This window comes from Puntigrus tetrazona, chromosome 1, assembly GCF_018831695.1.
Source record: "Puntigrus tetrazona isolate hp1 chromosome 1, ASM1883169v1, whole genome shotgun sequence".
In the NCBI taxonomy this organism is placed as follows: domain Eukaryota; kingdom Metazoa; phylum Chordata; class Actinopteri; order Cypriniformes; family Cyprinidae; genus Puntigrus; species Puntigrus tetrazona.
In genome coordinates this window covers 16,625,758-16,643,598 of record NC_056699.1, presented here as the reverse complement: position 1 = coordinate 16,643,598, position 17,841 = coordinate 16,625,758, and the positions used below count along the sequence as shown (strand labels likewise).

The following is a 17,841-nucleotide window of genomic DNA, read 5'->3' as shown; positions in this document are numbered from 1 at the left end:
ATTATAACCTTAAAAAAACATGACATAATATATTCATATCACAAAAAAAACCTGATGAGACAAAACCACTGTTTTTAACTCTTAGTTTTATTCTTTTATATATATATATATATATATATATATATATATATATATATATATATATATATATATATAAATTAATTTGACTAATTTTAAATTTAAAACAGAAATATAGAAAAGAATCAGATCAAACACAATATTGAAAAGCCTTTTTAATTATGAACACTTGAGCTCCTAAAATAACATGATAATCACTAGAGTGATGCAATGCTGTGAATACTTCATGCTTCAGATATTCATTTTCCATGTTGTAGTTTTATTGCGTTATACAGATAAGTGGGTGAGTAATTTAAGTGCTTCAGTTTACTGATGTTTATTGTTCAGTGCATGATTATTATTAAATGATTGCATTATCTGACAAAATCATATAATTAGTATTAGTAATTAATATGTACCAGTAATATGTATCAGTAATGAATGAATATCTTCGTCGCTAATGTTGTTGATGAGATTAACACTGATGAGTTCAAACAGAACAGCGCAGACAACATTCAAAAGTTACTAAACACGAGAACAAAATCAACAGCTACTGTATAAATAAAGCAAGCAAATGATCAAACAATGCGGCCACGTTAATTATTCATACCCCAGTTTGTGCTGAAAAGAGGGTGAAGGAAAAATAAGATAAAACTGAATTGCTTCAAATTCAGGTTACAGTGCAGTTATAGTATTTGTTGTACTTTATGTTCCGCAGTTGAACTGTATGTTGTGTATATGTGTGTGTGTGTGTGTGTGTGTGTGTGTGTCTCAGGATCTCATCGCATCATTGAAACAGATTATGATGATGGTATAACGGTAGTTTCCTCAGGTGGGTGGGGGCAATCTTTACTCTGAAGAGTAGAAACCCAACACCGGGTGAGAAAGAAAGCACATAATATCACGTATTATTATTACTGTAGAGTTTACAGTTGTTGTTCTTAATATTCCTCCGAGCCTTTTTGATGTAAACAAGCAGCTCAAATACAAATTAATTTCTCTTTAATTGGCACAAAGATGAAAGCATGAGATCAAACAGCCTGTGTATGCTTAGAATAGAATAATATATCGTAAACGAAGCTCGTGTTGGTTTGTCTTTCTCCCCCTGTGCTGAGCTGTAGTGTTCAACTGAACCACAGAAACACTTCACGTGAAGTCCGTGCATGGAGGAATGACTCCACAATCACGCTCTGCGAAACGCACTTTTATCGCCTTCATAAGACCTGTTTAATTTTGTTGTCAAGCTTGAGGTTATAAAGTGATTATAACACTGTATTACAGCATTGTAACAGGATTAATATGGGTCTTATGACAATGGATGTTACCTCTGTTGCATGCCTGTAGAAAAGCTTGCTGTAGAATTTAGAGCATAAAAGATAAATATACGCTGTGGCTGATATTTTGAATCTTAAGTTGTTGCTGTTTTTATACTATGTTCCATTAATATTTTGAACATAAGAGTTCTGCAGGTTGTCAGACCTGCAGTAAACACGGTATGCTCTATATTTATCTTGGATATCCAAGATATCCAAATGTGAGGATTGTTGCCTAGACGATCTGTTCGATTGAAATTTTGTCATAGACTTACACCATTATTAATTTTATTATTATTTTAAATAATTAAGGTTAATACTGAGAACTTGATATTGTGACATATTTTGATTTTAATATGAGATAACTCAGGATTCACTTGATCATTGGTGGAGTTGTGGGGATATTGGAGTGCTTTCTATTCTGTTTATTAATTTAGGAAAACTTGCACTTGTTCAGAGTTAGTGCTTTGATGAGCAATCATAAAAAGTTCATCAGATGCATGAGTCATGAATTCTCAGAAACCCTGTAGCGCTTAATGCTTAATTTAGGCACATTTTAAATTCCTTTCAACGCTGATTGGGAGACAATCCACTTCCTTCCCAGATTTCTTTTACAAAAAGCCCCAATTCTTCATTGCAAATCAGTCTGCTTCTACGCTTCTAAATTGTGCTAAAATGCATTCACTTCATAGATATTTTAGTGAAATCTGTATGTTTCAGTGAAATAAATGAGACACATGCCGTTCAGTGCTTCGTTTTGCATTAGGATTTAATGAATTAGGCTAGTCCAATTAAACCAGCATATCCTTCATCAGATGTAGCGTCATCTGGAGTTGTTTACAGTTGTGCTTTAGAAAATTAATGTTGATACAGATAGCTTTTGCGGAGTTGTTTGCTTGACATTAGTACAGTTGTGCATCAAGCATTGTTTTTGCTCTTTAACTAATCACAATGTAGTAGAAATACCACAAAATAACAAAAAACTGCATAGAAAGAGGACATTTTTATGGTGCTACTTGGTGATGGAAGTAATTGTCGGAAGGGAAAACTATCATATTAATATCATATTTCAACCATAGGACATTTTAAAGGCTTTTTTTTACCATCACACAAGACTTCCCATGTTTTTAGAAACTTTCTAATCTTTCACTGAACTTGTGTATCAGCAAATATAATAAAAATAAAATGTAAAATGTGACACCTATTGATCATGCAAATAAATACAATGAAAGGAGACAAAATCAGACAAATCGTAACAGTACAATTAGATTTTTCTTTCTTTCTTTTTTGCTTGTTTTCTTTCTAGCATGTGTAGAGCAGTAGCGGTTGTGCCGGTACTTCAACACTTCAGCTTGGCATGAATCGTTGTAGTAGTTTTAGAAATGTGAATGTTGTTGTGTTATTGTCACTCTCCGATGTCCCTGTATTTTTTGGGCTGGAACAAGTCCATGACAGAATGTACTTGTATTAAAGCAGCAGAGAGGAACTCCAGAGACCGGGAGAGGTCAAGCACACTGACCGTACCTGAGAGACAGGCGGCCATACAGCATCGCTCGCGGTCAGTATCCCCGCACAGAGAAGACCAATGCAGAGCCCGCTCTCGACCTGCACACGTCCCTATGCAGAGGTGAGCCACAAACTAACAATCCAACATTAAAGATTTTTAGCTTTTGTTATTAGTCAATTCTTTTTATAGAATTAAATATACTATATAATAATAATAATAATAATTATAATTATTATTATTATTATATTGACATTTAAGGTCAATTTTGCATTTGTTTTCATTAACTTTGCATGTATTATTTATCCAGCATTTTGTATCTTTTATTTCAGTGCTTTTAATAAACATTGTGTGTGTATATATATATATATATATATATATATATATATATATATATATATATATATATATATATATACACACACTCACACATATAAAAGTATTCACTCACCTGCCTTGACTCGCATATGAACTGAGCTATGACAGCTTCAACTCTTCTAGGAAGGCTGTCCACAAGGTTTAAGAATGTGTTTATGGGAATTTTTGACCATTCTTCCAGAAGCGCATTTGTGAGGTCACACACTGATGTTGGACGAGAAGGCCTGGCTCTCAGTCTCCGCTCTAATTCATCCCAAAGGTGTTCTATGGGATTGAGGTCAGGACTCCTGCTTTGTGCACTGGAGTACAGTCATGTTGGAAGACGAAGGGGCCAGCTCCAAACTGTTCCCACAAAGTTGGGAGCTTGAATTGTCCAAAATGTCTTTCACTGGAACTAATTGGCCAAGACCAGCTCCTGAAAAACAACCCCACCATAAACCCCCCTCCACCAAACTTTAAGTACTGTTCTCCTGGCAACCACCAAACCCAGACTGGCCCATCAGATTGCCAGATGGAGAAGCATGATTCGTCACTCCAGAGAACGTGTCTCCACTGCTCTAGAGTCCAGTGGCGGCATGCTTTACACCACTGCATCCAACTCTTTGCATTGCACTTGGTGATGTACAGCTTAGATGCAGCTGCTCGTCATGAAACCACCATGCTCTAGAGTCTTGAGATAATCAGTGTGTAACGACTGACTCTGCAGAAAGTTGGTGACCTCTTCGCACTATGCCCCTCAGCATCTGCTGACCCCGCTCCATTCTTTCATAAATGTTTGTAAAAACAGTCTGGATTCCTAGGTGCTTGATTTTATACACTTGTAGCCATGAAAGTGATTGGAACACTTGATTATTTGGATGGGTGAGCGAATACCTTTGGCAATAAAGTGTGTATATATATATAATATATATATATATATATATATATATATATATATATATATATATATATATATATATATAAGTAATTGAAAGATTTGAAATAATTTCTGTTAATATTTATTTATTAATAGTAGCAACAATGCATCTGCCACGACACTAGCCATGAAGAAGTCTATGTTTAGTATAGTGGTTACATTTTCAAAAATCATTTAAAATAATGACAAAGTTATCAGCTATATAGGCGATGGTTATTAATAAAAAACTACTTTTTTCCGATAACAATTATCCACCGTTAGCTATTGTGAAGTATTAACAAATCCTGATGCAATTAATAGGGTATGATTTGAAAATGATCGCCCCTCCAAAACAGAGAAAACATCTTTCACAAACATCTACATGTCTCTGTCTTTTAAAGTGGTTCTAGGGTGTAATGAGTTGTATTTGTAGACCCCCAAACCTCACTAATTTTAACAGTGTTTCTCCAAAATCTCTTTCGTCCGACCCAGCACAGAGCTCATTCATGAAAGAAAGTGTCTTCCCCTGTAGATGATGTTTTGTGTGTGATGTACGACTCATCACTCTTCATCCTCTCCTCAGGAGTCTGGATGAGATCCACAAAAACCGCCATCATTCCTATTCTCCCTCTCACTACCACGACTCCCACCAGGAACATCGCTCCGGAGATTCTGACTATGAATATTCAGAGGACAGGTATCACAATTTTTCTGCTTAACGCTCCAAATGCATATATAAAAATGTGCGTGTATTTGTGGAAAAACTCTGTAGCATATTCGAACTGTATGTTTTTATCTCTTTAGATCTTTTAATGATAAATAGCATGAAGAACATTGATGTTTTAGAACAGAGTTTGACCTGATTTTCATATTGTGTCAACAAAATGTTTTATGCTGTTGCTCTACTAAATACTAATACTACTAATATGACTAACAGTCATAGTTTTTAGTTCATTCCCATTAATAATAGTACAAATATTGCTAAATACATGTCTATCATTTTCTACGCATATTCTGTTTTCTTTCTTTTCTTTTCCCTCACCATCCTCTTACTTTTCTTTTATGTTTGGTTGTCAAACTGTCAATGTGTCACCATCACCATGGCAAACTCAGCGAGGTCCTGGAGATGCACAGATCAATCCGAGGTGGGAGTGCTGAGTGCCTGCATACAAACAGGTAAAAATCCAGTTACTTGTATCCTAGAATGCATTGCTTTTCTGTTTCTTAACAATTTCCGAGCATACAAATCTTATGGTTATTATGCAAGTATAATTAGAGAATTCAGAGAACGATGTTTTTATTTATTTGTTTGTTTGTTTGCTAGCGTCTTCGAGTTCATTTTGCTTTTAAGAATTTCCATAAAATCTCTATTTACAGTCATTTTTCATCCGTTGCCTGTGCCTGCCAAGTTAATCGATTGAAAGGATTTTTATGTTTGCTTGAGTAATGGTTTTTATTATGATTTGCTCTTTTTGACGCCTGCTTGTTTGTGTTATTGTAATTAGGAAATTAGCTAGGCACTGTAACACACTTCCCCCAAAGATGCCCTTGTTAGTGAACGGTATACATAAAGATATTTACAGGTAAGCCATTGAGCAGATTCCCATAGTGTCAGTGAAACCTTTCAGACCCTTTCAGGAAATTTGTGTGCTGTTCCAGCCCCCATCTACCGCCCCCCACGCTCCTTCATTGTGTTGTATCTCTGTACTGTAGTCTACCATGTTCTCCCTTAAAAGCGGTCGTATTTTGTAATAATATTATGTGCGTTTATTAATTGTCCATCAACCATTCAAAGCAAGTTTGTGAAATTGCTGTAGCTTTCTGTTCATAATCGCATACTCAGTTATAACTTTAATTTATGAGCCAAATGAGATAAATTAAAGTATTACTCTTATTAAAATTCAATAGAATGTATCGAATTTCGAATATCTCAAAATAACAGATTAATTTGAAGTAACGCACGCACTTTTCAAAGCAACACATTTGATATATTATTAAACATGTTTTCCTAATGCTTTCTGTCATTTCAGCATCACAAATATTATATATGTAACTGTAAGTCTGCAACATTAATTTAACGATTCCTTCAAACTGGAAAGGTCCCCGAATCATTGACTCATCAAGAACCCGAGAATGTCCCTTATTACCTTCTTGTTTTCAATCCCAATCGCAGAGATGGCTTCTGGATTTCGATTTATTCAACTGAGAGCATTAATAGTTTCTTGTTATGAAAAGCTTTTTCTGCTTTTACTTCATTTTTAGTTGATTTTTGCTTTCTTTGCATGCTTTTGTTTATTTCTTTGTTTCTTCCCATGCTAAGCTCTACCCTCCCTGCATGCTTAAAGAACAAACCGCCGCGGCGAACGGAGAGGGATGGAGTCATCCCTCTTAGTGCCATTCCACAGCGTGTTCTCAGGTTCACAGACGAGGTCAGCTCTGGGTAAGGGGCCCAAAACCAGATAACAATCAATAGCAAGTGAGAAGGAGCAGCGAGCGTTTCAGATCGTTTGTGCTGAGCTAGAAAAGCCCCAAGTAGAAACAAAGCAACAAGCTACTAATAAAGTAATAATATGCCATATACGCCCATATTACTATGTTAAGATATAAGTAGATTTAGCTTTAACCAGTTCAGGATGATGTTGCCGTTTTTAGGTTACATTTTTAACATCTTAAAGGTTACATCTTCAGAGGAAGAGAACAGAGAACATTCGAAAATGATCCCAAACTTTTTTTTTTTGATTTTAAGGGTTTCAAGTGTAAGTACCTTCAAAATATACTACAAAATGCTACGAAATGGACACACTCTGCCTACTACGCAATGATTGTTAATAGTGTGTATATTCATTACGGTTAATACTGTTCTTTCTTTCTTTTTTTCTCCAGTGATCTTCAGCCTTCATTAGACAGAGTAAGAAGTGCCAGCACGACTTGTTTGAGACCAGAGTCAAACTTCCACTCGCCCGAAAGAGAAAGGTATGTGGAAACAGGGACAAGTACACTTACACTGCAGCGTCTGTGTAATATCTGAAGAAAATAGTTCAAAAGTTTGGGTTCAAGTACCAATGTTTACAAAATTAATACCATTTTTGAATCTGCAAATTAAATGATGCGGATTAATGATGCTGAAAATTCAGATTTGCATCACAGGAATAAATTACATTGTTTAAATATAGTACAATGCAGTTTTTTCCCCCTAAAATATTCATGTAATATTAATGTAATAATATATTTATACAACCTTACCGACTTCACCTTCAGCATCTTTTTTTTGTAACGGTTTCAGTAAAAGCAGAGAAGCACTATACCTGCCTTGAACTCCGTGATATCTTTTCATTTAGCTTTCTACATTCCACCTTTTGTTTTTTTTCTTCCATTTTGTTTGTTTTCTGGATCAGTCATTTTCCATATCCAAGGCATTCTGGCAATTTGGATAGGCCAAGCTGTCAGATAGCTAACAAGAAAACCATTGATGGCGACAGGTGAGATCTCATAATAATCCTTTGAACATCTCTTGATCACGTTTTCCACATTATTTACTATTTAACTTTGTTTGGTATTGATTCCCATTTCGGTTTTTTCTCATGACATAATTTCCTTTTTTCTTTTCACCCATGCCCTTTTCTGCTGTGGTTGTGTTTAGACTTCAGCCCACCTCTATCCTCAGAGGTGGCAGGAGGAGGAGGGAGCCTCCCCTCAGGCCCTTTGGCCAGACCAGCTTAGGGGGTTCCTGCCCTAACTCCCCACGAGCTGACAGGTGCATGCTGGGAGCCCCTCAGAACTCGGCTGAGCCTGTAGCTGCCTGTAGTTGGGCACCGCTGATTATTGTGATATCTTAATCATATGAAGTCAACAATACAAAAAAATATACAATAATTATACCACTAACCTCAAATAAACTTTCTTGTATTTCTGTGACTGTAGTAAATAGTTTTGGGAAGGTTACTTCGGAAATGTTACACTTACAAGGAAGCCTGTTTTAAAAATGTAATAAGTAATTCAACTATTCCAGTTACTTTATTAACAGAACGTAGCTCATTTTTGATAACAATTCTTAATTTGTAATGAAAGTTTTCAACTGTTAAACAGTTTGAAACATTTAAAGCAGGCTAACTTTACGGAAGGACTTTTAAAATGACGGATATAGTTTATTAGTTATGATAGTGTTTTTGAAATCAAATCCTTATAGGTACAACAGGAAAATAGGAAATAAAACAATTATCAAAGAAGCATGCGTCCTATTCTGTATCCTTAACCACTGAAACGCTGGTGTCTCATATTTTAGAGTAGTCACTGCAATTTAGGAAAGAAATCAGTCAAATCTGTATGCGTGTGAGAATATTCAGATGTCACCCCCATTTATAACTCTTGGCTTTTTCATGTAAACTGTAATTGTTTGTTTGTAATTTTGACAAAATCTCTCTTCCCAGAGAACTTCAGTACGGTGGACATTACTCCCCGGCAGGGACCACGTCGTTAGGACGCAGGGGCAGACAGCTGCCACAGCTCCCTGCAAAGAGCAGCAGTATAGAGCAAGGTAAGCAATTCATTCTCTCTCTCTCTCTGTCTTTCTAAATACTCAAAAACACAGACGACAGTAAGTTAAAATGCTGTTACCATTCACTCCCATGAATCTCTCCCAGTTACCTTTATAAGTGCCTGGTAATTTCACGGCTCCTTGGTCCTCGTCCTTATTTTCATGTGGTCAACAAGTTGTTGATCTCTCTACCTTACTCCTTTCTGTCTCTTCTCGCGCCATTTCACATTCCTTCAACCCCATCTTCATGAAGACCATGTCAACAGTAAACCTGAGGAGAAACCTAACTCAGGTATCGCATTCCATTCTCTGCATTTTGCCCTAGAATCGATCGATCGCTCGCATGTCTGAAAGATAAAGGATTATTGTTTGTTCAAATTGAACAATGTTTGGAACGCAGTGTAGTAATTCAGCCGAGTGGGTCGTTTGCTTGTCTACCAGACACTTTGTTCCAAAAACCAATGTGAACAAGGTCATGGCCAGCTTGGACCTGTTAGAAACCGACTACCATAGTCCCAAAATGTAGATACCAGCTTATATCGAAACACATATTTTATTGCTTCCGTAACATCTTCTTTTAGACTAGTGGAAATAAAACAGCCACTATGTACAATTAAGTGTTAGGATTTCAATTACAATGCACATTTGTAAAAACATCAGTACTTGATATCTTGATGACTCTCAGAGGATTTTAGCACGGTAATGTATTCATCAGAATAGATGTGCTATGCTGCTGCTGCTGTTGGTTATTGCGGTTGTTGTTGGTTATTTCTGCTATTGCACAAGTAGCATATATAAAAAGCCACAGCAGATCTATTCAGGTGGAGCTTGGGAATGCGAAGGGTTTCAGATTAGCTCTGTAAGCACTGCTAAACGCTCTAGTGAATGCTAACCAGCCATTTCAAAGGAAAATAGTAAAGTAAAGTTTATTGGCTGCAATATAAACCAATCGGCTTGTGCATAGTTTAATGCTGTGAATATCAACAGTCTGCACTATAGAGTTTCATTATAGAGTTATTTCTTTCTCTGTCACTCACACATTCTTATGTATATTTTGAAGGTTTTTATGGAGGGGGTTTGTTCATATAAAATTAACTTTATTCATATGACACATATGGCATGATTTAAATGACATTTTATTACTAAAAAAAAGGAATAACTGTATTTTCAAAGTCATAAATGTAGAAATACAAAATCCCTTCTTTAGTATGTGAGCAATATCAAACAGGAAACTTGAAACTGGCTCCATCCAGTGTTCAGATTTTTCTTTTCAGAAAGAAATACAAATAACAGCAAATTTAAATAGATAATATTTATTTACATATTTAAACATTACATTAAACTTGTAAAACAAACCGATTTTTACTATAATCGATCAGTTGGAGAAATATGGTAATAATGTATTGGTGAAATTTTTGTATCACCTTAAAATGGATTTTCAAGCAGGGAAAATATTAATATTCCACCATATTCAATAACATTCACTTCCACCAAAAGTAAAAATGTCACAGGCAGAGATGTCGGCTGTTGTATAAATATTCTCCTAGCATTTTTAATTAACACTTTTTTATGCTTCTTTAAATGAGATTTGTCTGCTATTTCCTGTCTTTTTGTAGCCCTGGCGGTGGAAGAGCGGGCTCGTCAGTTGCAAATGAGAGTACATTCCTATCGGCCAGGCTCTTCTGCCAGCTCTGGTCACGACCCAGAGGCAGAGCTCAAAAACAGGAGAGATGTGAGTGTTAAACTGCTTTTCGGGTCTCCAGCTCACGTGTGTGCCGTGTACGCCAGCTATGCTGCTGCGCACACCAGGTTTGTAATTCCTGTTAAAGGTTTTTTCTTGTCTTTGATGGTTTAGATGTACAAGGACCAGAGGAGGAGTTGTGATAACATGTCTGCGAGGTCATCAGACAGCGACATGAGCGATGCATCGGCTATCTCCCGTGCCAGCAGTGCCTCACGGCTCAGCGCCACCAGCTACATGTCCATTCAGTCTGAGAGACCACATGGGAGAATCAGGTTAGCCTGTTCAGAAACACGCAGGATCCAAATATAACGCTCGGTCAAACTTTGCGTTAAACTGTTTAAAAATAGGATAAGCATAAACTGGGAGAAAACGCGAATATGATCTGATATGAAGCTACACAAATCAAAATGTCTGTTAATGGCTAGAAGTTTATCTAGTATGTCGAAAATGTTCCAAAAATAGTTGTAATTAGATTATGCAGCAGTTTCAATTACTAATAATCTGATTGCGGTTACTTTTTATTGATTACATGATTGCTTTATATTTAAAAAAAACCCCTGCAAATTATTCATAATTCACTAATTCTACACACTTCTTTTCTTTTAACTATTAAATTTGATATTTTTAAGATTTTATTATTCATTAGCTTCATTAGTTATGTATGTATGTAATGTTTTATGAACTTTATTTGATTGATAACCAATAATGTAATACATTTTCTTTCTTTTTGTATTTAAATATCTAAAAAATATCTAAAAGTGATCAAAATAGTGATCCGAAATTAGTAAATTAGTAAGATTTGGGTCAGAATGAACAAAGTAAATTTAAAAATATTTTATATCTCTTTAGCACTTTGCTATTTTTCATTTCACCTCAAAATAATGCCAACTTTTACTATAGCTTATTAATAGTACGATCATTGTAGCTTTCTCTACAACGATCATACTATTTCTCGCTGGTAAACTTTTCTAATTGTTTTATACGAAGCAGGAATTAATCAAAAAGTGACGTGTGTCCTCAGATTGTAATATTTCTTTCGCTGAGTGTTTAAACATTTGCATGCTCTTAGCTGTCCGTCTCGTGCATGGCTTGTTACATTTTTTATTTTCTGCATGATTTACTTTCCTTGCTGTTATGGCTTGTGCTCTATTGCATGCATGCATATTGCATTGGGGGTCAAAGGTCGAAATCGTTGGAGAGTTGTAAAGGAGATGAAAAGAAGGAGAGAAGGATTTCATGGGGGGTGAATGGAACAGACAACAGGAGGAGTCTAGGAAAGAGACGTTTCTCTGAGGAGCTTAAACGCAGACGTCATACGGTGGCTGGAGATGTGAGGTAACATGCCCAAGCCTTCACCTTATCCACCACCGAATAAAATTTGATCCTTACCTCACGTCAGAAAACAAACAACCAAAATGTTCGAACCTTACTTCTGTTTATTTCCACTGTTTTACCATTTGATAACAGAACTTTGCAAATGCAGTAACAGCATACAGAAATGTGCTCAGCTAACATTCTCATCTTGCTGGCCAACAGACTACCACAATCTATCATACTTCACTGTATGATTCCCTTCGTAGTCAGCTCTTTAAAATGCAAAAGCACGCTCAACCTCACCGCACATCTGGACGTGTGCCCAGTTCTTCCTCAACATTTGATGAATTACTGCTGCCATGATCACTTGGAAAATGTATACAACATAAAATTCTATTTAACACCTGCACACCATGTTCGGTAATAGTGAATGAAACCTTAATAACACTTACTTTTCTGAGCACGGCGCATTCTATAATAAGACTCATTTACATAGAAAGGAGGCGATGAGAAATAGCTTCCTGAAGCATAAACCTTTATTGCAATTACATCACTTCATATAAAGCTGTATGATGCTAAAAAGATAAACTACATAAATGTAAAATTAAAAGATAAATAATAATGTTGTTTATTAGTATTAATTATGAAATAATAGTTCAGGAATCCTTGTATTTGTATTTATGAATTGCATACAGTAGTCAACATTTAAAGTGGATCAAAACCTTTCATCAACTTTTTTGATATATATATATATATATATATTTTTTTTTTTTTTAGATGTTTCTTAAGTTCATCAAGGCTGCATTTATCGGATACAAAATACAGAAAAAAGTAATATTGTGAAATATTTTAACCATTTAAAATAATGGCTTTCTATTTTAATATACTTTCAAATATCATTTATTTCTGTGATGCATTCTTATCTAATGGAGCTTAAAGAAGAACAGAGAATATCATCCACTGCATCATTTATTTTTAACACCACTTTTAACACCAGAACCGAGGAATGAAACTAACCGTTTTATATATATTTCAATTATTTATTGAACACCAAGCTTGTGTTACACATTCTACGTGACTAGATATTGTTTAGTATAGGCCTATGTACATTAATTGTGAACAGATCTGTATACAAATAATAGATACTGTACTTGCCTACAGAGCCACTGGAAACTGTATGCGGTTGACTACAATCAATAAATATTACAAAATGCCTTAATTGCGATAGAAAAACAAACACTCTATGGGCATTTTTTCCTATCTCTTTTCTGATACCTTATACTTGGGCTTTACTAACCAATATCTTCAATGTTTCTGATCAATTTGAAGCCACACACTAGTTATCAGTTTACACAGGCAGTTGATGGAAATCCTTTTCGGAAATTGCTAGTCTGACATACTAAACACTGTCTAAAAATTGTTTACATTTATGATGCAATTTTTTATATATACGCTATTATATGAAATTAGGTATCTTTAAAATAAGATGAAAAATCTGGTTAAAAATAGAGAACATTTAAATATACTATATATTTCCCTACATTCATTATGAATTGCAAACTAAAATATAGATGTTGAAAAAAACTTAGTATTCATATATTATATATCCTCATCATTTTAGCAAAGAGAGACATCAGCTATTCGTATTGCATTGGACTATTCTTCCCTGCTGTCTTAAAAATGATCCTTTACCCTACAAGTAGTTTGATAGGTTCATTGTGCATGCTGTTTAAATTCATTTGTTTGTGTTCTGCTTCATTCACAAGCCACTCTGTCTGTGTAAATGTACGTCCTGTGTATTAGAGCCCTCTTTGCATGCCTCACCTCATACCTCCGATGCTTGAATGCCGAGCCTGCACTGGATCCCAAACCCAGACCCATGTCTCGTCACCCCGCTGTCGCTACCCTCCGGCCTGCGGAAGAGAGACCCACCTCCTCACTTCCCGTCCCCACAGACAGTGGGTTAGGGTGTAGAGATGACGGAGAGTCCTGCAGTACCTTGACTCCGTCAGTGGGCGCAGATACAAGGCAGCTCCTCCGAACCCCCAGGGGGCAGCAGAGGACGTGGTTGCACTGTCCAAGTGTTCTGCTGTGTCATGATGTAGACAGCTTGAATAACTGAACCAAACATGTTGCTGTTTAATCAACACAGTTGGGTGTAAATCTAGTCTCAAGGACTACTCTTAAGGCTTCAAGTGTGTTACAAACGTTTAAGTAGTTTATGAGTGCTGTGTTAATAACCAGCCACTGTTATTTTGAAGGGATCTGCTTGTTGCAGTTCTCTGATTGGTGAAGATGTCCTCATGGGTAGTCTAGTTTTTCACTGGGAAAACACTGTTGAATATGATGATATAAAAAATTGGGAAAACAGGGAATAAAATTGTGCTTGTCAAATGATTTTATGGGGTCTTTAACATGATGTCTTGACTACTGCAGGAGTCATGGTTCAGGCTAATTGTTTACATAGAGAAGCTAGCTGAAAATATGCATGTCATGTATTTTACGTTTCATACTGATTTGTGTAAAATCACAAAACTAGCTTTTATTTGTGTGCTAAGGATAGTCAGTAGGCTGTATTGTAAAAACAACCTACAAAAGAATTAAAACGATTTGAATATCATTCAGTGTCTGTTTAGCGTTGCTTAGCATCTGTTACTTTTTTTGATCGACTGCATCGACTAGTTTGCCTCTTTTTCTCTCGCTTGCAGTCGACAGGTCAGAGCCTCCTCTGGTCGAAGCATGCTGAAGAGCACAAGCGTGAGCGGTGACATCAACACGTCAGAGCGAACAGACGGCAGCCAGTCTGACACCGCCTTGGGAACGGTTGGAACTGGAGCGAAAAAACGCCGCTCCAGCCTCAACGCTCGATTTGTGGCCATCGTGGGAAATCGCAGCCGAAGCACCTCACAGATCAGTCAAACAGGTTAGTCACTGCTCCTAGTCCGGCTGATTTAGTCATATTTAGACTTGAATTAAACCTGACATATTCTCATTGAATATCTCAGTTTCAATAGTGACAGTAAAACAAAAAATGTCCTCCCTAGTCAAAAAAAGTAATACCTTTATTTTTAAATGCCTTTATTTCATACTAAGTATAGTTATTAACATATTTACTGACATATCGCTGATATAACAATTATAATTCAACTACTACTTGTGCACAATGCACGTTTATTAATATTAAGCCTACAATATGAACAACACACAGTGCATACATAATAAAACATAATAAAATGATGCCACATTTACCCTTTAAAAAATGTATATGCTTTTATCAGCACTTTTTAGTGCACATTTTACTATGAAAGTGTAAGATTCGGTTCATTGAAATATTTTCAAGATTTCTATATGAAGTGTTTTCGCTAGATGGCACAAGAGGGCACTCGGTGTTTATCGAACTGCATACATTTCATCGCTTATGTTGAATTCAGAACCGCATGCTAGCATACAACTCTTACTGCCATATAACACAGAATGTAGATATAATACTAGCAGTATGATAGTACGCTGTGTCTTTGTCTCTATTAGTATCCTGCTATGAGTTCAAGTGTATGCTTTAGCAATGGTTTGTCCTCATCAAACATGAGCAGGGTCTTTTCAGAGGGGCACCTGTGGCTATTTTAGTGCTTTCAGATGTCAGCACTCACTCTTCATTGTTTGATATAATAAGATTTTTCATCAGGCGACTCATGTCAGCGCCACAGAGCTTGTTCCTTTTGAAAAAGTCTTGAAAGCACATTAGAGGAGTCTAAGACCTCCGGGGGAACTGCATTTTGTTCTCTCTGTTTTATGTAAGCAGACAAAAAGGGATTTGGGATGAGGAGACATGCCCTTGTTTTTAAGAGAGATAAAGCGAGGTGGTTAACGCAGTTCGGTTAGCATCCATCCCGGTGGGAGCTACAAGCGCTGTCAAATTATTTCGCTGTCTGCTTTTAACATCAAAAAGGACGTGGTATTATAAGAGATAGCATGCAGCTCGACCAGCGTTGTTTAGAGAGGACACTGATCCAACTCTTTAAAACTTTATCGCAGAATTTCTTTTTTCTCTAAATGAATGATACAGATGCTTCTCTTAAAACTCTTTTTCCGATTGTTTGTGAAATCTGTCCGTCTTCAGAGGCATCCAATAAGAAGTCGAAGGGCAGTCAAGGGACGATCCAGCGCAGCCAGGAGACGGGAATGGCTGTGGAGTTGCAGAGGAATATGAGTCGTCAACCCAGCCGTGAATCTAACAACGGAAGCATGAACAGCTACAACTCTGAGGGCAGGTACGTTTCCTCCTGCTTTATTAGCATCACATCATTTATTTTTGTACTTATAAATATATGCTGTACTTACGTGATGTTTTTTGTATATTGCAAACATCTGTTAAATATTGTAAAAAACAACAGAAACATTTGTTCTTATTTCATACCAATAGCGAGTTCTTGCATGGACGTGTCTGCAAGCATGGGTCAGACGGAGCAATTTCCTGTTTCTGCAAATACAACGATTCAGAATAATTTTACATATTTTTTTTTTCCTCTTCTGCAATCCTTATACTAAGGTTATTATTTTCTAGCAATAGCAACCTCCTTAAGTGCCGTTCCTGTTACCCTGACAACTGTCAGTCAGGCAGTGCCATTATGCCTTAAAAAAAAACAGTTTGTGGGAACATACCTGCATATAAAGCTACGATATTTTGGGTGCAATAATCATTGAAACAAGACTGAACTTTTTGAAAACTTTAGATTTTTTTAATGAATCTAAAATGAATCAGAAAGAACAACACCTGCAGTATTTCATATCCATGTTTGTCTTGGTCAGTCCAATCTTTCCAGCAGTTCGAGTCGAGACTCAGTTCAGTGACTTCCTGGATGGACTGGGCCCTGCTCAACTAGTCGGTCGACAGACACTTGCCACACCGGCGATTGGTAGGTTTTGTGAGACCATAGACCACAAAATCATAAAGGTAGATTTTTCTAAATTGAGATTTATACATGATCTGAATGCTGAAGAAATAAGTATAAGAAAATGGTTTGTTAGGATAGGAAAATATTTGGCCGAGATACGATTTGAAAATCTAGAATTCGAGGGTGAAAAAAACACAAAGGAAGATATTTTGAAGAAATTTCGTAACCGGGCTGTTTTGAGTCACCATTGACTGGCATAGTAGGAAAAAATACTATGGAATCAATGGTGACCCAAAACAACCCGGTTACGAAACTTCTTCAAAATATCTTTGGTCCAAAACTATTCCCTTAAAGTTGTCCGAATGAAGTTCTTAGCAAAGCATACTACTAATCAAAAAAATTTGACGTTTTGATATATGTACAGTAGGAAATGTACAAAATATCTTAATGAAACACGATTTTGATGATTTCCTAATGATTTTGAGCATAAAAGACAAATCTTTAATTTCTGCACAATTTTTTTTTTAATCTTTCTTCCTTGTAGCGTATTATCCTTGTGCAAAGTTTCGAATTTTTATGCATTTTCAAAATATGTATAAAATGCATATACATATGTGTTAAGAAATGGCACCGATGTAATTTAATGTAATGTCATTTGCACTTAAAATTGTACTAACGATTGTATTGTACAAAAATTGTATTGCAATAAATCATTTTATTTGCGTATTCTCTTTCGTCCAGGTGACATTCAGATTGGCATGGTGAATAAGAAAGGCCAGCTGGAGGTGGAGGTGATAAGAGCACGAGGTCTCATCCAAAAACCAGGGTCCAAATCACTCCCCGGTGAGTCATTTCTGCTCTATTCTGATTCGAACGCCATATGTCTCACATTACTCGGCCGTAATATAACTCATCAAGCAGTTCCAGGCGGCTGACACAAAAAGCAGGCCGATTTATCAGAGCTAGTCATGCTCATGTCAGTATGTAACTGTTAATGTCTGCCTAATTTGATTCATTCTTTACGTAGCTCCATATGTCAAAGTCTATCTTCTACACAATGGGGCGTATGTAGCTAAGAAGAAGACAAAAATTGCACGCAAGACACTCGACCCGCTGTACCAGCAAACGCTGCAGTTTGAAGAAAGTCCACAGGGTAAAGTGTTACAAGTGAGTCATGCGGCTTATTCGTCTTTTTTCAACGCGGCATGTT

The 17,841-nt window shown here is 36.4% G+C and overlaps 1 protein-coding gene across 10 annotated transcripts in view; it reads left to right on the top strand.

The window, feature by feature from the left end:
• rims1b (regulating synaptic membrane exocytosis 1b) overlaps positions 1 to 17,841 on the top strand; it is a 56,394-nt gene that overhangs the window by 35,612 nt on the left and 2,941 nt on the right. For 4 of the 10 annotated variants that reach the window (XM_043237837.1, XM_043237829.1, XM_043237814.1 and 1 more), the window contains 14 exons: positions 833 to 889; positions 2,844 to 2,997; positions 4,731 to 4,844; positions 5,261 to 5,323; positions 7,031 to 7,120; positions 8,575 to 8,681; positions 8,935 to 8,973; positions 10,298 to 10,413; positions 10,537 to 10,697; positions 14,448 to 14,662; positions 15,857 to 16,007; positions 16,546 to 16,652; positions 17,373 to 17,474; positions 17,659 to 17,798. In XM_043237837.1, coding sequence (XP_043093772.1) covers positions 833 to 889; positions 2,844 to 2,997; positions 4,731 to 4,844; positions 5,261 to 5,323; positions 7,031 to 7,120; positions 8,575 to 8,681; positions 8,935 to 8,973; positions 10,298 to 10,413; positions 10,537 to 10,697; positions 14,448 to 14,662; positions 15,857 to 16,007; positions 16,546 to 16,652; positions 17,373 to 17,474; positions 17,659 to 17,798 — 1,616 coding nt within the window. Of the gene's footprint in view, positions 1 to 832; positions 890 to 2,843; positions 2,998 to 4,730; positions 4,845 to 5,260; positions 5,324 to 7,030; positions 7,121 to 8,574; positions 8,682 to 8,934; positions 8,974 to 10,297; positions 10,414 to 10,536; positions 10,698 to 11,607; positions 11,761 to 14,447; positions 14,663 to 15,856; positions 16,008 to 16,545; positions 16,653 to 17,372; positions 17,475 to 17,658; positions 17,799 to 17,841 lie in introns of all 10 variants that reach the window. The other 6 variants (XM_043237885.1, XM_043237844.1, XM_043237877.1 and 3 more) reach the window with 5 other exon arrangements.